Raw genomic sequence first — 24,213 nt, forward strand, 5'->3', positions numbered from 1 at the left:
ACCGGCTCGCGCGGATACCTCACAGACAGTCCGTCCGCGCGCACCGAGGAACAGAGCAGCAGCAGCTGCCACACCTCCTAAAGACACCGAACCTCGTCTCGTTTATACATTCTGAGTGTGTAATACCAAATAAGACGATGGTCTGAAGAGATTTAGGCGATAAATTCTCGAATGTAATTCCATTACATTCATCCGGTCAGCGCGCGCTCGAAGGGCCGCTTTGGTTTCTCCGTCTCCCCAGTCGCCTTCTCTTTGAGAGATATACGTGCCCATGCGATTCTTCAGACTCACCTTTAAGTGTTTCGTGGATTGTTTTTGAAGGTGCTGTTTAAATTCGATGTCGTTTTCTTTTACGATCTATTATTTATTTTCCAAACGCGAATTTTGATTAAAAAAAATAAATAAATAAAATAAAAATACCCGCCAATATCATTGCCAATTCGTTGAGAAATCTACCTGTCACCCGTTAGGCTACTATAACGGTCTGACGCTGATGAGAAAAGGAAAAATACATTCTTAAAGAATAACGCTGCTGATTGTTTTGTATATATATATATAAGGATAAAAGGACCAGATCCTGTGCTGATCTTAACAGGATCATCTGAGGAAGAACAAAAAATAGTCATCTTTATAAGAGAAACAGACTTGAGCCTAAACAAAATATTTATTTTGACTGCCGATTTAAGCCCTTCCTGAGTGTGATTGAAGGTTGAGGGTCGCTTTGTTTACAAGTGAGATGGAGAAAACCTCTCTGGACGAAGACTGCTGCGCCCTGAACACAGTCCTTGTGGAGGAGAAGAAGGGACATCTCATTCCCAATGGAAACGCGCATCAAGGCGTCAATGGGACCCTCATTGGAGGGGCCAACGGGGGCCCCATATCAGCGGCCCCTGGAGCCATAACAACGGCGGTGGGAGGGGGTTACCCCGAGCGAGAGACGTGGACCCGGCAGATGGACTTCATTATGTCCTGCGTGGGCTTTGCCGTGGGTCTGGGGAACGTCTGGCGCTTCCCGTACCTGTGCTACAAAAATGGTGGAGGTAAGACATGTAGATGATTCTTAATCACACACTGAAGTCCCGATGGTCAAGATGACATTCCCCCTCCCCTCCCCCCTCTGACGTAATTGCACGGCGGCAGAAACCTCCTAGTCCTAGGTATCAGACTAGACCCATTGATTCATTCATTCATTCACTTGTGCTCTATGCCTCATTGACTTGATGCGCATTTTCATGTTAAAAATATTAATAACACTACAGGTACTTTCATCAGTAAATCATTAGCAAAAATTCAACAGTACAGGCTAATCATGTAATGCAGCAGTTGATATATTCAAATATGAATACATAGAAAGTAGTGTTGGGTTCGAGTCCACCTTAGTCGAGTCCGAGACCAAAAGGGGCCGAGTCCGACTCAAGACAGAGTCCATAACAGGTCGAGTCTCCGAGGAACAGAGGAACAGAGCAGCTGCTCTGTTAAAATATCCACTCAAACGTACACCAAAGAAAGTGAAAGCTGCGTTAGTCATTACCACCAGAGTTATTATTATTTCGAATATTTTAATTTCGTTTTATTTCTACTTCATTTTCAATTTGTCCATTCAGATTAGTTTAGTTTTATCTAAAATTATGGGTGAAATACATTTAATGTAATTAATTAAATACATTTAATGTGTTTAATACATTTAATAAATGATCATATTAAAACATTTAATAATACCCATAAAATTAAATGCAACAACATAAAATAAAAACAGAAAAAATCAGATACCCTTAAAAAAATATTTATATACTACAATACTACACTTCACAATTTTCAGTCCTCCTGCTGTGTCCGGGTGTAGCCTACTTCCTTAAAGTCAAGATCAAATTTTTGAAAACGTACATTTCTTTTCACTTTATATTTAGTATGGATAATAGGTGAATAAAGTCTTCGCCCCTCACTTGTGTTCTTCATTGTGTTTTTTGACTTTTTTGCCATTGAAACGCAAGTGCCAGCTTACAGTTAACACACAGAGGTTGCACTACAAATGTGTAATGGACTGAGTTGTACAATTTCCATCATGGTCTATTTTAAATGTCCCTGATACGTAGTAAATTTGATTTTGTCTCGATATATATATATATATATATATATATATATATATATATATATATATATTGTCTTATTGTGTATTCTATATATACTTTTTTTCTATTCAATGTTTATTTATTATTATTATTAATTATTTTATTAAATTTTTTATTTTATTTTTATTATTATCTATAAATAATAAATAATCTATAAAATCTTGTTGCTGTTTTTGTGATGTTGTACTTTGGAAGCCAAGATAAAGTCACCAAGACAAATTCCTTGTATGTGTAAGCATACATGGCAATAAAGCTGATTCTGATTCTGATTCTTCTGATTCTGATATAGTCAAGTAGAAATGACTTTGCGTAGTAAGCGTGAGTCTGATAAAACATGCGTTCTATTTAATAATTTGCAGAGTTGGGGAACGTACTTTTTAAAGTGTACATGTGTTATTATTTAGTTTGTTTGTTTGTTTTTCATTGCATCACAAATGCCATGGACTCGGCCAGACTCGTAAAAATAAAATCCCAAGTCCAAAAGGCTTGAGTCCGAGTCAAGTCCCAATAAAAATTCCATGACAAGTCCAAGTCCAAGTCCATTAAAATTGGACTCGTGACTCAGACTTTAGTCCGAGTCCGAACTCGAGTACCCCAACTCTAATAGAAAGTATTTGGACACTTCAGCTACCCTTAAAAATGTGGGTACACAATATCAAAGTGGAATATATTTTAAAGAAAGATAGCACATGTGCAATTTCAAGCGAAATATTTCACAAAAAAGTAGATTTGTTAGGTTTTAAATGCTAAAAAAATACATTGAAGAAAAATGAAGACGTTTTTTTTTTTTACACGTTCTGCTTGACAAACATTAGTGAAACATGTCTATTGTTAATGTGATAAACTACACCAGTGGTTACTCTGCTGGAACACCTGCGTGAACTTGAGGGGAATTAGGGATACATCCTCTGAAAATGGCCTTGGGACCAGTCAGTAAAATGTAATTGTGAAATGGCACAGAAAATCATTGTTAGTTCTGAGAAAAGGTGTAGCATCATTTGTTTGCAGATGCCAGTTGGTTTTATGTTTTGTTATGTAATGCAATGGAACTGAAAGCATGCCACTGTATATAAATCGAGTTTGAATGACATTTCAAGCCATTTAAATGTAAACTGACTAATGATCTGTGAAGGATTGTATTTTTTTTTTTTTTTTTTTGTTAATTCTCTTATAAAAAATAGTACATTTACTATATATGTGCCAACTGTAACATAATACCAGTTTCCATTGCATGCTATTGGGAGCTTACTGTAAGTGCTGAACAGCAGGTTTGTAAGAGCGCATGTCAGGTGATCCTGAATCTTTGGGTTTTCCCCTTTAGACTAGTGAGCATGTCTTAAACCAGCTCTCATCTTTTTGCTGCATACTGAGCGTGCAACAGGATTGCGCATGTCGCTGTGCACTGTACTGCTATGTGTCGGCATCAAATACAGCCATAAATATAATGTGAGTTTGTTGAAAGTGAAAAGACTTGCTAAATGCAGTAAGTTTCAATCTAGTTTGAGTCTTAACTCAACGAAATGCACGAAATGCATGAAAGCAGACGTAGAGGTCATACATTCCCATTCAACCATTAGAGAAGTCACCATAAACAAAATTTCCTTTCATGATAGATCTTGGCTGTGTATCAAAAAAAGAGTAATGGTGTTAAGTTACCTCAATAGCAACAGGCTACTAATGGCTGCCTGTTGACTTCAGTTATAAGGACGGCCAAATGACAAAAATTTAATTAATATGTAAGTATTTAAATAAATCATGAAATACATAATAAATTGGTTAAACTACAAAATCATTAAATTACTAAATAAATCAATGAATGTCCCTTGTATTTAATTTTGGCACTAGTTTGTCCATTTTAATTTTAGCATTATCTATGGCTGAGCTTGGTGTAATAAGAGATTTATTGTTAACTCTTGCAGATGAAGTTGTCAACCAAAATGTTGACAATGACTTAATTTTAACCCATGTAAAAAAATGTAAGGGAAATGTTTGCTGAAATAAAAGCTGTAAAATTACAGCAAATTGGCTTAGATGTGTAGACCAGCTTTAAGCAGTCTGTTCAAATGGAAAATGATGCTGATTCTGTAAGAGAAGGTCATTATGAAAGAGGGCACCCTACTTTGCAAAAGGTGACGCACACTGTCAATGAGTGATGTGCCGATAACCGTAACTCATTGAAAAGACACAAAGCTCAAGCTTCAATGAAAAATCAACCCAAAGGTAATGCTACAATTAAAATGGATGCAAACATGAATCTATAAAGGGATATAAAAATGTACAAATGGCACTTTGCCAAAGCAGAAGCAAAACACTGGCAGCATTTATCAAATGGCCCCTTCATTTTAAAATAGCTTGGTAAAGCAACACAAACTGTTGAAATGTCTGCTTTGAATGCACTATAATTAACTATGTGGAAAAAAGGGACTGTCAAAATACATATAGCGTAAAAAAAGAGCAAAATATTTCTATAATTCCTAAAAAATGCTGTCCATATAGGCAGCTCACTACTGTAGGTTTTGAGACGCAGCCCTTGTCTGTTAAGGAATAAGGGTAGAATTAGTAGGCATTGTGCACCACTCATTATTAACTCCACTGATTCGGCGTTGATTCTTTTTCTTGTCCTCTGTGATTCACATTCTGATGCCTTTAGAATGAGAAGCTCAGGTCTGTGTGACACTTAATGGGCCCCATTAGAAAGAGAGCCATTGTGTTTGCCTGAATGACGAAGTTGTCTCTCAGTGTCCTCAGCACTCTGGATGGTGTCCAGAATTTGCTGAATGAATGGCCATACATTAGCAGGATGGCAGTATGTTAATGTACTATTTGTCTCTATGTCTGGATGTTTCATATAATAAGTACATTATATGAAACATGGAGTAATTAATGATTATTGTGACAATCTTACATTATATGCATAAGACTACAGCTCTAATGTCCAGTAGTTTCTGTAGTTCAGCTGTTCAACATTGCAACACTAAGGTCAAGTGTTTAATTCCCAGTGAACATAGATATGGATAAAATGTATACCTTGAATGCACTTTAAGTGACTTTGGATAGAAGCGTCTGCCAAAATGCATAAAATATAAATAAACATATATAGCGACATATTTGAAAGATGATATCACGTGGCTCCTTACAAGTATCGTGGCAGTTCTGAGGTAAAATGCCCATTGAGTGGCGCTAAAAATGAGTAAAATTTTCTCTCAAACAGATGACGTTTTTAAAGGTTATTGGTCCATCGAGCTTTAAATTAACAAAACCTACCTCCCAACCCTTAAACCTAAACCTAAACTGATAGTGTCAGTTAATGGCAAACTGACATGAAAAAACACAGTTGCAACCAAATAATTACTTGTGTTGTTTTTATGACACTTTCGGATCAAATATCATGTGTGTTCTTCAGGACTCATACTCCAGTCCAATGCATCACAAGTGCAACGCTCTATCATTTGAGCAACCATGCAATTTAATTGCGCTCGAACAAGCTTGTAAATGTAGTTGGTTATAATGCAAACATTAAAATGTGTCGCCTTACAAGTCATACACTATAGTAAAAGTGTCCAGATGTCATAAGATAGCATTGTGTGAGGAACAGCGTGAAAAGTAAGTGTTTATGAACTGATAATCTGCTTAAGATTTGTGTGAAAGAGAATAAAAGTCATTGTTGTTTTAGTGCCTCTATTGTTAATTTCAGGAAATTTTTGCAATATGAAGGAGCCAGATAAAAATCATTTAGCAAAAATGAAGGTAGTAACATGATATGATCTGTTTATCTCCATACAATGCAAGGCATAAAGGTGGCAAAAAGGTTATGCGCAAGACTTTCTAATAGCTTTTTGATTAGAACAGAAATTTTTTTTTCACTATAAATCTTGACATAAGCAGCCTCCTAGCCCTAGATTTCAAGCTCAGGACTTACATTTGTAAAAGTTGCTGCCTCTGGTGTTTGTGTTCGCCATTTACAATTTTCTTTTGCACTCTGCTGCTGTCTCCGTGTTGGATTATGGGAAATAGGGGTTGGAGAGCGTACATCATATGTACACTCGAAATCAGATTGCATTGTGGATAAGAATGAGTGAACAAATGTCGGGAACGAAATGTAGAGAATGAATTCAGACACCTCTACAAAATGGCCGACACCTGAAATAGTGCACTATTTAGTGGATGGGGGCGGTTTCGGACACAGCTCAGATAAGATATTTCAAGCTATTACACCTGTGGGATAGTTGTAACAATTCACTATCTATAGTAGTTTACATACCAACAACATTCTCTTTGTCTGAAAAAAAAAAAAAATGTCAGATGTCAAACAGAATCAATGTAATAGTGAAAATATTTTGAAAATAGTATCCCACTGTTCTTGGGAAATTTCCAAGATTGTTTTCCTGTCTCATTCAGTTATGTGTTAGGACATCTTCTCATGGTTTATAAACTTATAGTGAATGTGTAAACTGTAACAGTGGTCTTGGTACTTCTTCTAAAAGAAGTGTTTGCTTTTGCATTGCCCTGGATCCCTGCTGTGACTAAAATGTTAAGACTTGTTAAGTGTTAGCATTTGGGTTAACATTCCATTCTCACTTGATGGATATCTTGAATTCATTCCTTCTGGTTATTTAAGAAAGAGAAGACGTCAGTGTATTTTGGCTCCAAAACTCACCCACCTGTGGTAGAGGGGAAAGGCCATTGAACCAGCTAATGGGAACAGATCTCCAGGACCAATAATTCTTCCGAAAACAATACTTGATTCAAATGGGACATTCCAGCTCGAGAAAGATGAGATGCCATGAGCGTGTTGTGAGAATTGGCTGACTCTTTGAGCTCCCCATGGTCAAATACTTGCTTTACCCCCGACAAGGAGCTCTTATAAGTAACAAAATTTAGTGTCTCCAAGTGCAGGTCACCAAACTCAGTGTGTAATGTCATCTTTATGTGTAAAACTGATAGGCTCCTGAATTGTTTTGCCAAATCAAACCTTTTTATTAAAGGGTCAAAATGAACACTAACTAAATCACTCAAATTTGCTGGGAATAAAATACCCAAATGCTTATTGCCCTGTTTGGGCCACTGGAAGGCGCCCGGCTGAAAAGCCGTTATCGGGCAGTACTCTGTCAGAGCCAAAGCTTTGGATTTAGACCAGTTAACTCTGTATCATGAGAATTTAGAAATTCTCCATAATTCTGTGGAGGCAAAGCATAGATCTAGTAGGGTCGGAGACGAATAATAAAATATCATCTGTGTAAAGCAAAAGCTTAAGTGCCACACCTCCAACCATCATCCCTGGAAAATCATCCTCCTTTCTTATCACGGCTGCTAATGGTTCCAGGGCAAGACAGAACAATAATGGGGAAAGAGGGCAACCTTGCCAGGTGCCCCTATCCAGAGTAAAATAATCAGAAATTAATCAATTTGTTTGTACTACTGCTACCGGGTGTTTATAAAGTAACTTAATCCATCCAATAAAAGTATTCCTGAACCCGTACATTTCCAAAATCTTAAAAAGATAATCCCATTCTACCATATCTAACGCCTTTTCAGTGTCAAGTGAGATGGCAGCAACCGGAGTCTGATCATTTGCCACTGACCACATGATATTGATGAAATGTCTAATGTTATCAGAAGAGCTATGGCCCAAAATAAACCCCACCTGATCTATATGTATAAGAGATGTCATAACTTAGTCGGTTAGCCAAAATCTAGCTGGATCAGGGATATTGGACGGTAACACTTAAACTCGCTTGGATCTTTGTCCTTTTTAAGAATCAGACTGATCCGGGCTTGTGTCATGGTTGGCAGAAGCTTTCCATTCTTAAATGATTCCATATAAACTTCTAGCAAGAGTGGAGACAGTTCTGCAGCATAAGATCTAAAAAATTCAGTGGCAAAGCCGTCTGGCCTTGGAGTCTTGCCTGTAGACAAGGCCTTAATTACCTCACCAAGCTCCTCCAAGTTTAGCTCAGAATCAAGATAATGTTTTTTGCTCAGCCAACAGTTTAGCAAGTTCTAATGGTTCCACAAAGTTTCTAATATCTTCATCAGTAGACGAGGATGTGGAACTATAAAGATCAAGATAGAATTCTTTAAAAGCCTTATTAATATCAGTGGCCGAGGTAAATATTTCACCACTTGTAGATTTCACTGAGGGAATGGTAAAAAAGACTCTCTCTGTTTTATATATCTAGCCAGAAGTTTTCCTGCTTTGTCCCCCAACTCAAAGTATGACTGTCTTGCCCTGAATAGCCAAAGCTCCACCTTCCGCAACAAAATAGTATTATATCTATATTTCAATCGGGTCAATTCTCTGAGGCCATTAGACGACATTCGGCACTTCAGCTCTGCCTCGGCACTTTTAATATTACCTTCCAATTCCACGAGTTCTTGGCTTTGGATTATTTGGTGAATGAGGCATACTGTATAATCCGGCCCCTTAAGTGTCTCCCAAGTCACGCCCACAGAGGATACTGAGGACCAGTTGATCTCCATATAGACATTGATTTCAGCCTTTAGCATTTGTTGGAATTCAGGATTTTGCATGAGGGATATATTAAAGCGCCAATCATATGATTTCCTTTTCTTCATATGTGGCAACACCTCTAAACTCACCAGGGCATGATCTGACACTAAAATATTTCTGATTGAGCAATCAATGACAGATGAAATGTAAAAAAAAATCTATTCTAGAGTAAATCTTATGGACTGATAAAAAAAATGTATAGTCCCTACCAGATGGGTTCAAAAGCTTCCAAATATCTGTAAGACCAAGATTTTTACACATCCTGTGAAGTGTCATTGTTGCTCTAGGGGGCTTGCACACTTTTGCTTCACTATGATCAAGGTCTCCTCCCAATATTATATCATGAGGGGTGCCAGCGGCTTGCAACATCCCTTCAAGATCTATAAAAAAGCCCTGATCATCGATGTTAGGTGCATAAATATTAGCCAAAATAAGAGTTTGTCCCTGAATTTCAGCTAAAACAATAATGACTCTTCCTAATTTATCTTTACTCTATTTGAGACATTTTAATTGTAGATCTTTACTTATCAGTGTAATGACTCCCCTGCTTTTACTCGAGCCAGCACTATAAAAAAAATGCCCACCCCATATCTTTCCAAATTTTTCAGCTTCCTGCGGAGAAAGTTGCGTTTCTTGAAGAAACGCTATATCATATTTCTTACGCTTAAGAAGAGAAATAACCTTCCTTATTTTTATGGGGTGCCCCAACCCATTCACATTCCATGTGGAGAGAGACAATCCACTCATATTAACATTTGACATTTTGACATATAAGAAAAAATAGATTGTGTGTCAAAAACAGGATTATAAAGACCACATTCCACATTAGTGTAACAATCAAACCCCAAACCTCCCTTAGAACAAAAAAAAAACAGAAAAAAAGAAAAACATTTACATTAACCCCACACACCACAGTGGCAACATCCCTCCATACTCAAACAGTCCATGTACGTCTACGAGAACCCCCGCGACAACTTTGCCATCGGATTGCTTAAGTCCAGTGTTTCTATACACATTATGTTAGACAGAATTACACAGCAAAAGGTAATGTATAAAACAAACTCCAGCCAATAGACAGAATAAACACAAAGAGTGTGTAGATTCATCCATAAAATTGTTCTAAAGGTGTATTTTTCTACAAAATAAACTCCAGCCGCTAGGCGGAACCAGCACAAAAAGACCGCACAGATTCTTCAAACAGTCAAACGAATGTTCAGTGAGACGGTCCACACGGCTGCAATGTGAGTACAAGTAAATGACTTACTCCAATGACTTCGCAAGAAATACTCCACAAAATAAACTCCAGCTGATAGGCGGAACCAGCACAAAAAGAGAGCACAGAATCTTCAAACAGTCAAGCAAATGTTCAGTGAGCCAGTCCATTCAGCTGCAACATGAGCACCACAACACAACCTACTCACTCCATTGACTTTATGAAGGACATCACTTGCTGTGGGCATGTGAATGTTTTAAGGCCATCCTTAGCATCTATTCTCAATTTGGCGGGGAATATCGGTGCAAAAGCGACCTTCCGTTGATGTATATGTTTCTTGCATTCCTTGAATCGATCACTTTTATCTCTTGTCGATTTCGCAAAGTCTGGGAACAAGAAAATACTGTGATTCTTCCAAGAAAGCCTTCCTGTGAGTTCGCTCGATTTCCAGCTTATGGCCTGCTATATCAAGCAGACTCGGAAAGAGCCCGTCCAGGAATTCCACCATATTCTGTCCCTCCACTCCCTCCGGGACTCCCACGATACGGACGTTATTCTGCCGGCTACGGTTTTCCATGTCCTCCAACTTCTCTCAGACACATTCCAAATCCACCTTGGTTGCTAGCAGATTAGCAGATAATTCCCTCTCCGATGACTCCAGATAATCGATCCGTTTCTCGACATCCCCCACTCTTGTGACCACATCAGTAAATTTTGCCTCCATGACAGTGTTTGATTGATGTATCACAGCAAGATCCTTCAAGTCAGCGACGACCTTCATCAGCATCGCTGACATGCTCAACCTCTCTTGCCGCAATTCCCGCAATTCTCCAACCAATTCGACTCCCCGGTCCGTGGCCCGATCAGGGGTGTCAGCCTGAGCACGTAAGTGTCTTTTAATGTCTCCAGAGCCCGAGGATTTTGAATTATTTGACATATTGTCCTCCTAGAACAGTTATGGAACAGAGTGTATCGAATCTCACGATGTCATTAAAAGGCATTAAAACTAGCAAAGTGCACAGAGCTCACCGTTCACATGTCCAGTCCTCGCATGGTGTCACGTGACTCGACTTTGCTGTTTTTTAAACAAACTTGCTCATCCTATTATTGCCAAATCCCTCGTGAGCTAATTGATTTCCCATAGGTCTCACAAGAGATATCTCTGCACCTGTAGGTTTCACTAATTTTCTTAAATTCCCTACAGAGATTTCAAATTCAATTAAAACAGTCCAAAGTTCTCAATAAACACCAATTAAAGTAAAGAGACCCCCTGTTGTGTTAATCTGTTGTGCTCGCAAAGGCAAGCAGTATTACTATTGATATTACTAAACCCCTAACCCTTAGTATAAAACATATAACTCATCCCACACCATTTGTGCTACAGACAGGAATAACACCTCAAATCATGCGTCTTATTGGTTAAGAGGTGTGTTATTACTTTTCAGTGTGATCGAAATTAAGATTTTTATTCTGACGGATGCTAAATCAATAAAACGGGAGATAAAATTCCATTAGACTGACATTGAGGAAGGGGCTTGAGCCATATCTAGGAGCTAGAATGTCACAGAGACTTGAGAGTGGAATATTTTGCCTTGAGCCAGTAAGCAACCACCTAGCAACCCCATAGCAAGGCCTGTCAACCACCCACACACTGGAATGTATTACTCACATTTACTTGCTGAAACACAGCCCTAATACTTAATAAGGGTTTATGGTAGGAGGTGAGAGGACACATTAGCTGTCTTATCTGTTTCTTTATTAAGCTTTGCTATCAGCTCGCTCCACTCTCTGTGCTCTCTGAGGTCAAGAAGCTTTTTAATGAGTTGCTTTGATTGACATTGTTCCTTTAGTCAGACATATAGTAGCTACCTTTGAAGATGCAGAAACAGTCCAGCCTTTTTGTTGCCAGGTTACCACCTGTTTTGCAGTATTATGTAGCAGTACATCAGTGTCAAGAGTAGCCAAGCTGAACAGAATGCTGGGCACATAGTCATTAGATTTATGACTGCTGCAGCAAGCCCTCTATCTGTCCATGGCTATTTATTCTGCAGTACTGTATCACAACCATGCATGGAGGCATATCCACAAAATCTCTGTATACTAAAAGTATTTGTACTAAAACATTAGGGAAAATGCTTTTTTTAGATGGAGTAAAAAAGCATGACACTGCTGTTACTACCTTATTTCAGATTAATTGAAACAAAAATTCTAGCACACCAGTCATGTTGATATTTAGGTGGTACTGAGGTAACTCAACGCTATTGTGGTTGTGAATAGTAAGAAATAAGAAGGCCTGTGATGCCAGCACAGCAGGGCTAATATTGGCATCTTGACTTGACTGACATAAATTGAATAGCAAGAGTGCCAGTTAATCTTTTAATCCCCTTTTTCTGACTGGGGCCCAACACTGGGTGCTTTAGGGTTCAGGCAGCATACAGCCGAACCCAGCTTTAAGATTCTCAGTGAATTTATCTTCACCTTATTTCTCAATATGTTGAGAATTAAACAATTTAATTTTCCTCAGAATTCTAATATTCTTGTAACATAAAACGTCATGGTTACTTGTGTAACCTCCATTCCCTGATGGAGGGAACAAGAAGTTGTGTCGATGTAGTGACACTAGGGGTCACTCTTGGGAGCCCGAGACACCTCTGGTCTTTGATAAAAGGCCAATGAAAATTGGCGAGTGGTATTTGCATGCCACTCCCCCGGATATACGGGTATAAAAGGAGCTGGTATGCAACCACTCATTCAGGTTTTATGCTGAGGAGCCGAGACAGGGTCCGTTTCAGCGGGTAGTTCAGCGTTGTGGCAGGAGGGACACAACATCTCGTTCCCTCCAACAGGGAACGGAGGTTACACAAGTAACCATGACGTTCTCTATCTGTCACTCACTCGACGTTGTGTTGATGTAGTGACACTAGGGGTCCCAATACGAAACGCCACAACTGGCTGAACTGTGTTACGTGAACTGGCGGTGTGTGGCGGGCAGACTACTGTGTGCCTCGTAGCCAGCACACCAGGTCAACACGTAACCTCCCCCAACATAGTTATGAGTGTCGAACGGTCCTTTGGGGACAAGTCGACTACCCAAAAGATAGAGACAGGCTAACCCAGTCGTGGCCTCTTTTCCCCTTCTTTTTTCCACTCCCTATAAAAGAAGGGGGATTATCCGACTGGGCCGCCAGGTCTAGTCGGGGAGTGTCCCTCCCAAGGAGAGGACACCACAGAGACCACACCTCACCCAAAGAGAGGGGGAGGGGGGTATTTAAATGGAGAAATACGTCACATGGTATTTCCGACCATGTGGAGAGTCTTCAAGGTGGATCCTACCCAACGGGGGAGGAGTTACTACAAACATGGAGACTGGGGCAGAGGGGCTTTGCCCAAGGAAGATGCAGTTTGCCAACAGGGAAACGAATTAGCGGAAGATATACATTGCATGGGGTTAGCCTTACAGGGAACCGCCACATGCGGAGCACCTACCCCAGAACAGGACTCTTAGTTAGCACATGCACTGGGCCGGCAGTGAGTCTCTCCGAAAACTCAACTGCCACAGGGCTCGGAGGAAGTTAACCAGGGAACAAAGTTTGTGAACACTACTGGGAATTAATGGCGCACGTCTTCAGCTCAAAAGGAGGTGGAAGGCGCTATGTGTAAGCGATACACCCAGCCGGCTATCATGGGGCTTATCCACTTGTATTGCGTGCCACTATCTGGGAGGAAACCGGTTCCACCCGGAGGTTGTAGAACCTTGCAAAGGTGTTGGGTGTTGGGTGTTGTCCAGCCCGCTGCTCTGCAAATGTCTGTTAGAGAGGCACCCCTGGCCAGGGCCCAGGAGGCCGCTACACCCCTGGTAGAATGGGTTCGAGCCTTACCGGGGGCGGCATATCCTGGGCGTGATATGCCATAGCTATGGCGTCAATGAGCCAGAGGGCGATCATCTGCTTGGAGACAGCGCCTGCTTTCCGCTGTGCACCAAAGCAGACAAAGAGCTGCTCAGAGATTCTAAAGCTCTGCATGTGATCCAAATAGATGCGTAAAGTGCGCACCGGACACAGCAACGATAGGGCTGGGTCTGCCTCCTCCTGGGGCAGCACTTGCAGGTTCACCACCTGATCCCTAAAAGGGGTTGTGGGAACCTTGGGCATAAAGCCCGGTCGGGGTCTCAGGATCACGTGAGAGTAGCCCGGACCAAACTCCAGGCACGTTTTGCTGACAGAGAACGCTTGCAGGTCTCCTACCCTCTTTATGGAAGTGAGTGCAGTCAGGAGGGCAGTCTTCAAGGAGAGTGCCTTAAGCTCAGCTGACTGCAAAGGCTCAATGGGGGCTCTCTGTAGACTCTGAAGAACTACAGAGAGGTCCCATGAGGGAACGAGGCACGGTCTGGAGGGATTCAGCCTCCTGGTGCCTCTCAGGAACCTGATGATCAGGTCGTGCTTCCCTAAGGACTTACCGTCGACTGCATCGTGGTGTGCTGCTATGGCAGCAGCGTACACCTTCAAGGTGGAAGGGGACAGCCGCCCTTCCAACCTCTCCTGCAGGAAGGAAAGCACTGATCCGACTGCGCATCTCTGGGGGTCTTCCCATCGGGAAGAATACCACTTAGCGAACAGACGCCACTTAAAGGCATACAGGCCCCTCGTAGAGGGGGCCCTAGCCTGAGTGATCGTGTCTACCACCGCGGGTGGTAGACCACTTAAGTCTTCCGCATCCCGTCCAGGGGCCAGACATGGAGATTCCAGAGGTCTGGTCGCGGGTGCCAGATGGTGCCCCGTCCCTGAAAAAGATGGTCCTTCCTCAGGGAAATTCGCCGGGGGGGGGGGCTGTCGCGAGGAGCGTGAGGTCCGAGAACCACATCTGGGTGGGCCAGTAGGGTGCTACCAGGACGACCTGCTCCTCGTCCTCCCTTCTTACACAGGGTCTGTGCAAGCAGGCTCACTGGGGGAAACACATATTTGCGCAGGCCAGGGGGCCAGCTGTGTGCCAGTGCGTTTATTCCGAGGGGGGCCTCGGTTAGGGCATACCAGAGCGGGCAGTGGGAGGATTCTTGGGAGGCGAACAGGTGCACCTGTGCCTGTCTGAATCGACTCCAAATCAGCTGGACCACCTGAGGGTGGAGTCTCCACTCTCCCCTGAGGGTAACCTGTCATGACAGCGCATCCGCTGTAGTGTTGCCCGGGATGTGAGTGGCTCGCAGCGACTTGAAGTGCTGCTGACTCCAGAGGAGGAGATGGCGAGCGAGTTGTGACATACAACGAGAGCGCAGACTGCCTTGGCAGTTGACATACGCTACCGTTGCTGTGTTGTCTGTCTGAACTAACATTTGCTTGCCCTGGATCAACGGCCGGAACCTCCGCAGGGTGAGCAGAATTGCCAACAACTCAAGGCAGTTGATGTGCCAATGCAGTCGCGGGCCTGTCCACAAGCCGGCGGCTGCGTGCCCGTTGCAAACAGTGCCCCAGCCCGTTTTGGAGGTGTCCGTCATGACCACGACGCACCTGGAGACCATTTCTAGGGGAACACCTGCCAGTAGAAACGAGAGGTCGGTCCAAGGGCTGAAAAGATGGTGACAGACTGGTGTGATGCCCACGCGATGTGTCCCGCAGCGCCATGCCACGAGACGGGTGGCATCTGCTTCCTGCGGTGGGCTCCACACTGGGGCCGGGCCGAAGGGGTGGGCTGTGGCGGAGCCGGTGCAGTCACTGCAGGGGGATGCCCTTGGCAACGAGCAGATGGGGTGCGGGATCTTGAGCCACGCCGGGGCAGGATATGCCGGATAGCCTCCGTCTGCTTCTCCACCATCGAGAACTGCTGGGCAAAGTCCTTGATGGTGTCGTGGACCACAAATGTGGACATCGTCCACCCGAGAGACCGCACTGTGACCTCCATCGCTCGGAGAGTGAGGTCGGTCGCCGAGCGCAGTTCCTGCATCAATCCCGGGGCGGAACTACCCTCGTGCAGTTCCTTTAGTGCCTTGGCGGACTTGCAGGAGAGCCATGGCATGCAGGGCATAGGCGGCTTGTCCAGCGGCATCGAAGGCCTTGGCCGTCAGAGACGACGTAAACCTACAGGCCTTGGATGGGGGCTTTGGGCAGCCGCGCCAGGTGGCGGTGCTCTGTGGGCATAGGTGCACCGCGAGCGCCTTTATCCACCGGGGGATTGCGAATAGCCCTTGGCTGCCCCACCATTGAGGGTAGTGAGGGCGGGGAAGCTGAAAAGATCGGGACCGGGCAGTAAAAAGTGCCTCCCATGACCTTGTCAGCTCTTCATGCACTTCCGGGAAGAAAGGAACGGGGGCAGGGCGTGGCTTTGAGCGGCGCCGCGAGCCCAGGAACCAATCATCGAGCCGCGAGGGTTCAGGGAAGAGCGGAGGGTTCCACTCTAGCCGACGCTCGTGACTGCCCGGTAAAGCATGTCGTCATCTCCACATCGGCTTGTGACTGGGCAATCATCCCCGAAGGGAGGAGCCCAGCTGAGGCTTCCGCATCCAACTGGATGAGCCCGCTCTCCGATGCTGCGCTCGAGAGCTCATCACTTTCGTGGGCTCCGAATAAGAGGTCGAACTCGCCTTGAGATGAGCCAGCGGACTCATCTGGAAGCCCAATCGGGGCAGACGAGCATGCTGGGGAATGGGAGGTCCGCAGGGGGATACCCAGCGGAAGCGGTCCCACTGGGGTCCCCAAATCGCCCCCAGTGTTAGCCGCGATGGCCTCATACCCGTGGGTAAAAGGACCGAGGCGGGGAGCCTCTGGGGTGGCTTGCTTTCTTACGAAGGTGAGCCGCGACCGCATCGTTGCCATGGACATGTCCTCGCAATGAGTACATGACCATCCACGAACGCTGTCTCCGTGTGAGCAGTGCCCAGACACGAAAGACAGTCATCGTGACTGTCAGAAGGCGAGAGATAACGAGCGCAACCAGGAATAACACACAATCGGAAAAGCATCTTTAGAAAGACGCGTCTTTAAATAGACGTTCCGTGTGTGCCGCTCTTTTAGAGAAATATACTCTTTTAGAGAAATATACTCTTATTTCTGCCGAAGCGCCCAGGAGCATTCTCTGCAGTGCACCAGTGCAGAGGAGGGAGAAGCCGCTGAATTGCACCGTCAGATCCAGCAGAGATGAATGAACAGTCGTGGGAATTCAGCTCAGTGAGCATGCCTGTTCGGCTCCGAAGAGAAAATCTAAATGAGTGGTTGCATACCAGCTCCTTTTATACCCGTATATCCGGGGGACTGGCATGCAAATAATTTTCATTGGCCTTTTATCAAAGACCAGAGGTGTCTCGGGCTCCCAAAAGTGACCCCTAGTGTCACTACATCGACACAACGTCGAGTGAGTGACAGATAGGGAACTGTATTTCTTAAGCTTTAAATGGTGCAGGTAGACATCTATACACTTGTGTGACCTCCTTTGACTTTGGCCAGTGATCCACCTAGCAACGTCCTTCCAACCACAAAGTAACATACTAAAATCGCTCAGAACACTTTAACAACCACGTAGCAACACTCTGGCAACAACCCACAACACCCTATTATTAGTCTAGTTTATTAATTATACCTTATTTTAACTCATGTTAGCTTGTTACTTTTTAATTGGTCAAGGATGCTTCCTATATTATACTGACAAGATCAGTATATATGAAAATCAATGTTATTATGAGCCAGTGTTCTGAATTCATTCTTGTGAGTGTAAGAAGGAACTTCCTCTTGTTTTCCAAAAATGAGTTGTGCCTTACATGTTTTGTACATTTAATACTTGCTAGAACAAGCCCAATCAGTTCAAAATTGTGTAATATTTGCTAATCTTTGTATCTTCAACAAGATAAATTAATCTCCTAATCCGCATGACTGGCGGAGTATTGTGAGAAAATGTATAAATAACATGATGTTGACTAATCTTTTCATAAAGCCCATATTCAGAGATCAAACATGTATGCACGGCCTAGGGGTTGGATGATTGTTCTGAAATGAATGATAGATAGACATGCTTGATCCCCAAGGGGCAGTTGAGTTACAAAACAGGAACAGAAATGTATAGTGTACACTAAAAACACTAGCCTACCACAATACATTAGGACATTAGGAAATTGAAAAATGTTTTTTATTGAAAACAAATTAGTGTGAATGTGGCCTTAGTTTATTTTTCATTCAGTTCCAAAGTGTGCTGTAATGGAAAGAAAAAAAAGGTGTTTTTGAAAGTGTCCGTTTTTGGCAGGAAACTCTGTTCCAGTGTGGTTAAGTGATTGAAACGCTGAGTTTTAAAACAAGAACGTCAATCTGGCCTCAGTATTATTTGTAGTTTTTATCCCTCATACTGTAACAGCACCGCAGACTGTTCCATCTGCCTGTGACTACACACACAGAAAACCTTTAAAAAATGCAAGAAGCGAACAGTGATTTGTTGTTTTGCATGTCAATCAGATGGCCACTTTAATGGTGCGGGGTATTTGGTTGTTTGTTTTGACAGAATACACGATAGTCTAAAGTTAGGCTTTTTGTTCGTATTGTAGTGCACATTTAGTGTCAGTTTAGTTTTTGTTCTTTTGCAAACTCCCTTTTTTATTTTAATGAATGAAAAGTAAAATAAAACTGCTGGTTTTTGTCTTCATAATGCTAATAAACTTGACGCACTACAACGAAAGGTAAAGATAGCAATGACTAAATATGTGAAAAATGTATGAATGACGATAAGATTATTCTAGGATTGTGTTTTGCTTCCATTGAACAGATTTGGCATGATTCGTCGATAATTCCAGCGCCACACAATGAAGCTACAGACATGTTCATTTTCGCAAATTAATACATGAAAACAAATGTCATTGGCTTCTGAGCCGAGTACCGTATGTGTTGACAGAGAGATCATACCCTTCTGTTGTGTAGGGGGAGGTGTAGGAATCTATATTTATAACCTCCGTTTATCACCCGAGAATCCAATCAGATCTGACTGTGTTTTTAGACGTGCTCTTTGGACAGGAGCGTAATAATGCTCCCTGGGATTGTGTTAAAGGATGATGTGAAATGTCAGCTGGGCTTCATGTGCCGATTGAGCACCCTGACGATCACCTTCTCTCATAGTATTTTTAGCCCATCCAGAATAGAAAGCTTGGCCAAGCATATGTTAGCCTGTCTAGTCAGTTATGCTATACAGCATACTAATTTTACATCAGAGGATGACACAGGACAGTTTAGCAAGTGTTAGCATTATGAGCTATATACTGTAAATCTCCTTTTTAAAGGGATTATATAACACACCACCTCATTCCTTGATATACAGTATTTTATATTGAATTTCATCAGAATGAGTGCATTTCTATGCATTGTAGTTAAAAGTACCCAGTAAGCATGTTTGGATGGACATAACCATAGGAAAATGTTATTGCTCAGAGGTTGGACTTTCATAGTTCACAAGTTCTCAGTTATGTTTCATTTACGTATCAATTCTGTCTCAGATGTTTCTCCAAAAACTCTTTGAAAACAATAAAGACAGAATGAAATTAGATTAATGTTGAGAGTATAGAGCTATAAAATTAATGTGGATTTACTGTGGATAAAAACAATTTAGATATTAGATCTCATTTGTTCTTTTTCTTTCCCACGGGTTCATTCTAAATCTTAAACATTGCATAAACGTCCTCCAGATGACAACGAACATATTGAATAGACATTTTGGCAATGCACGTAAGCTATAAGTGTAGTAGGCAATAGCATTTTAGGAAGATATCACAAATATTAACCGTTGTGTGCCTCTGATATACTATCTTCCACTTGAGTTATAGCAGTAGCAGACACCATTAGCAATAAAACGCTGACTGTTGCAGACTGGAAGAAAGAGAGAGAGATAAAGATTCCTTGTCTTTTGTTCCTCATGTCAGAGATTTATTATGTGCACACGTTGATGCAGAGTCAGGTGCTCCATAGACGAGATTCCTCCTCTCTCGGGCAGTCACGACGTCAGCCACTGCAGTACGTGCAACGCTGTGTGTGTGTGTGTGTGAGGCTCACATTTGTTCTTATTCCGCTGAAGAGTGTGTGTGTGTTCCCGCATTAACCCGTAGTTACATTCTCATACATCATCCATTCGCATTCTCTTTTGTTGCAAATCCGCCTCTTTCCTCTCTCCTGCTGTTTGACACAAGCCCACGTATGCATATTTTATAGCTGCCATTACGCCAAGGAATAGCTCACGTCACGGTATGTTTCCAGACACGGCTATTTGTTATCACTGTGTGGAACGGTCTAGAGATCTGTATCAGATCAATTTTCCTAGGCTTCTTTCTGAGGCACAAATCTAACAAAAGCTCTTGTTTTCTAATTGGAGACCAGGCCAAGCTCCTAAAAAAACATGTTCATTCATATTCATTTTTACAAAATTCTTTAAACGAGAAGTAGCGTCTTTTAGGTCTAATGATATATGGATTTGTTGTTAAAAAATTTTTATTTTAGCTTGCTGTCTGTTTATTCTGATTGGGACATATTGACTGTTTTGCCAAGTCCACATTTTTCACACTGAATTGGGCTTCTTTTAAACTATTTAGGTGGGTTATTTCTATCTAAATTGCATATTCTAAAATATGGGAGTGGTATATTTTGAGTTTTTGGCAAGGTTTTTAGGATAGTTTTGATTATTTGATTATACTGGGCTGTTTTTTAACACAGACCTGGCAACCCTGGTGTTGCGGCGAGCCAGCAGAGCCTGTATTACATAAAGAATGTCACTTTGTATAATGCCACCCGCTCTGTCATTCTCTCTCCATATCTCTGACTCATTTCTACTCTCTGCTCTTCTTTTTCATTATATCCCTCTCTTTCTCTTACATTGTCTCTCACATTCTCCGTCCCTCCCCCACAGTCAACCTCACATCTGATTAAAAAGTGACATCATCAAAACTTTCACTGAGCATGCCATCGTGGTTTTCAGTAGATAATCTGCATCACGCCGCTGAGAAAACCCAACTGCCCCCTTACCTGCACCCCCTCAGCCACAGCAAATCTGCTACTGTGACCGTCAATCTCAGATCAGACAAGTGAAGGTTTATTGCTGCCTTTGCAATGGTATGCTGCCGTGCAGACCCCATGATGAGTACTAATGTGTCCAGCAGCAGTCAAATCCTAACTGACCTGCCAACATGTGAAGGTGTTGTGCACAAACAGGAGATAATTCCCTCAGACAAAATGGGCTCTTGTGTCGTAATATCTTGAAGATGTATACAGTGCAACTAGTGTTGATACAATATGAAAATTTCAGTAGTTGTTACTGGTACCAGTGAAATTTCACAGTTCTCGATACCAATTTTGTTACCACAGCAAAGAATATGCTAATATGATATTTAACACACTCCTTTAGCCTATTTAAAGTTACATTTCAATGTAAATAATAAATGAAAAGAAATGCATTTTCATCAACTGTTTCTTAATTAGGAATGCATTGCTTAAGCATTTTAAAGTAGGGCTCTACTGAAATATTTATTTTCCCAAATCCTTTTTTTAAATTATTTTTCCAGAATTCCATGTTTTAATGTTAATTCATTTCATCATCAAAATTGTGTCTAATAATTATTCTTAAAACTTTTAGCAAGTAAAAATAGAACAATTACTTTTCAAAATGCCATTGTATTTCTTACTAGACTTTTATTCAGTACAACAGCAGTCTAGCTTGTGATATATTGCTAAACTATCATTATTATTTACTTATTTATTATTATTAATATTACTACAGTGAATATTACATTTTACTATACAGTTGTAATATATTTCTGTTGTTATTTCTTCAATTTCAGGTGTATAGCTTTTATTTTGAATCATACTTTTATTTTGATGCAAGGTTCACGTCTTCTGATGGTTAAACAGTTCGCTACATGGCCCAGTGTCGTTAAAGTGCAAAATGCTGTGATTTAATTATATTAATAAATAGTCTATATGTGCTGTGCGCTTTACAGTGGATAAGTGCTCTGCTTTGTCATCTTATACAATGTGAATGATTCTCGATGTCTGTGAGGTTTCCTGTGTATGAGCGGTCTTCTTCACACTTTCATTTAAAGCCAGCAGCTCAAGCAGACTAAGATTGCAGCCTTTTGTGGTTTAATAATCACCCTATGACATAATATTTTAATTTGATTAATTGTGCATTTCAGTGTAAAAGGAATAACAGAGCACATGCTCATATAAGTGTCTAGTGTAAGCATTTGAAAGCAGTCATGTGCCAGTCAGACAGCATGCGTGTATCGGAATGAATCGGTGCTTTGTGATAGAGGTACTACAGAAACACTGGTATCGTGACATCTTTTTTATTTTAGTACCGACTTTGTACCGAAGTACCGGTACTTTTGACAACACTAAATGCAACCTTACGTCGTTTGTTTGGGTTAATTGGTGCTAAATGCATCATAATTCCCATTTAAAAAATGCTTGTTATAATACTTTCAAGATACTGTATGTAAAATGCAACCTCAACCTTTCAACATTTTTGTTTTTTTGGGCGGGTGGAGTATAATTTGTACTATATGCATCATAAGACAAAATGCTTTGATGTATGATAAATAAAATGGGGGGGGGGGGGGGTTAATTGGTAATAAATACATCGTAAGACCTCGGTTTATGTTTCAAGTATATTATTTTACTGGTATATGCTACATTATGACACCTCGTGACTAGAATTAATTGAATCGTTCTTTGGATTGATTTTGAAGTGTTTGTCCTCATAACGTTAAACTCTCCCTCTTGTTCTGTTTCACAGGGGTGTTCCTCATTCCCTATGTGTTGTTCATATTTCTGGGGGGCATTCCCATATTCTTCCTGGAGATTGCACTGGGTCAGTTCATGAAAGCCGGAAGCATCAATGTGTGGAACATTGCACCTCTTTTCAAAGGTTTGTTGTTCATACTGATAATTAGAGATGCATACTGTATGTCTGTTCTGTTTAGCTGTAATGCTCATCTACTCGTTTTTATTGTCTCCAAAAATAATTCCCCATGCATCCTTGATTTAAAAACTAGTTTAACAAATGTCTAATGTAACATTAAAAAAATATTTTTTTTTTATCACAATTAAAGCCACATAATGTTTTGTGGTCTCATCAACTTGCATCTGAACATTACGGTATATGTCATTATCATCACAAGTAATACAAATACATATTAGGCTTGTACTGTATGTCACATAAATAGATGCAAAAGCCAAGATGGAATCAAAATCGACCCTTTTTACTTTCGTTATATATGTCTCGGGAACTGTTTATCCCTTATTTTAATTGTCTAGTTTTGGTCTGATTTTGGTCTAGTCTCTTCTAAAAGTTGTAAACTTTTGGGACTACAATAATAGGTAGCTAATAGACATCGACTATTTTTGATTTTATGGGGTTTTTAAATACATTGCATATTTATATTGGTTCATGTTTGTCTTTAATTGGCTTGTTGTAGGACTTGGCTTCGCCTCCATGGTGATTGTGTTCTTTTGTAACACCTACTACATTATGGTGCTGGCCTGGGGTTTCTACTACTTCATAAAGTCCTTCAATGCCACACTGCCATGGTCCACCTGCGACAACCCGTGGAACACAGAGAAATGCATTGAGATCTTCCGCCACGCCGACTGCCAAAACGGCTCCATTGGCAATTCCACCTTCGGCAACATGACGTGCGAGGAGCTGGCCAATGGGCGTTCCCCTATTATTGAATTCTGGGAGTGAGTTGCTGCTATTTTATGCCATTCATATATATATATATATATATATATATATATATATATCAAATTTTGGATTACACAAGGAAAAATCACGATTTTGAAGGACACTCAAGGGTGGAAATCTGTTGAGTTTACAGAGCTCAGGGATTGACAGTTCAAAGCTGCATATAGTTCCCTATCTGTCACTCACTCGACGTTGGTGTCGATATAGTGACACTAGGGGTCACTCTTGGGAGCCTGAGACACCTCTGGTCTTTGATAAAAGGCCAATGAAAATTGGCGAGTGGTATTTGCATGCCACTCCCCCGAACATACGGGTATAAAAGGAGCTGGTATGCAACCACTCATTCAGATTTTCTCTTCAGAGCCGAACGGTCATGCTCACTGAGCTGAATACTACTGTTCATTCACCTCTGCTGGATCTGACGGAGCATTTCAGCGGCTTCTCCCTCCTCTGCACTGGTGCACTGCAGAGAACGCCCCTGGGCGCTTCGGCAGAAAAACTAGAGAGTATATTTTCTGAAAGAGCATTTTTCCCCTCTAAAAGAGTATATATTTCTCTAAAAGAGCGCACACACGGAACGTCTTTTTAAAGATGCTTTTCCGATTGTGTGTTATTCCTGGTTGCGCTCGTTATCTCTCGCCTTCTAACGGTCACGATCACTGTCTTTCGTG

At 41.6% G+C, this 24,213-nt stretch overlaps 1 protein-coding gene across 1 annotated transcript in view; it reads left to right on the plus strand.

The window, feature by feature from the left end:
* The first annotated feature begins 26 nt into the window (after nt 1-26).
* slc6a8 (solute carrier family 6 member 8) overlaps nt 27-24,213 on the plus strand; it is a 69,866-nt gene continuing 45,679 nt past the window's right edge. Inside the window, exons 1-3 of the mRNA XM_051669957.1 lie at nt 27-1,040; nt 22,592-22,723; nt 23,274-23,538. Coding sequence (XP_051525917.1) covers nt 737-1,040; nt 22,592-22,723; nt 23,274-23,538 — 701 coding nt within the window. The 5' untranslated portion in view covers nt 27-736. The remainder of the gene's footprint in view (nt 1,041-22,591; nt 22,724-23,273; nt 23,539-24,213) is intronic.

Source organism: Myxocyprinus asiaticus, chromosome 33 (genome assembly GCF_019703515.2).
Source record: "Myxocyprinus asiaticus isolate MX2 ecotype Aquarium Trade chromosome 33, UBuf_Myxa_2, whole genome shotgun sequence".
Taxonomy (NCBI): domain Eukaryota; kingdom Metazoa; phylum Chordata; class Actinopteri; order Cypriniformes; family Catostomidae; genus Myxocyprinus; species Myxocyprinus asiaticus.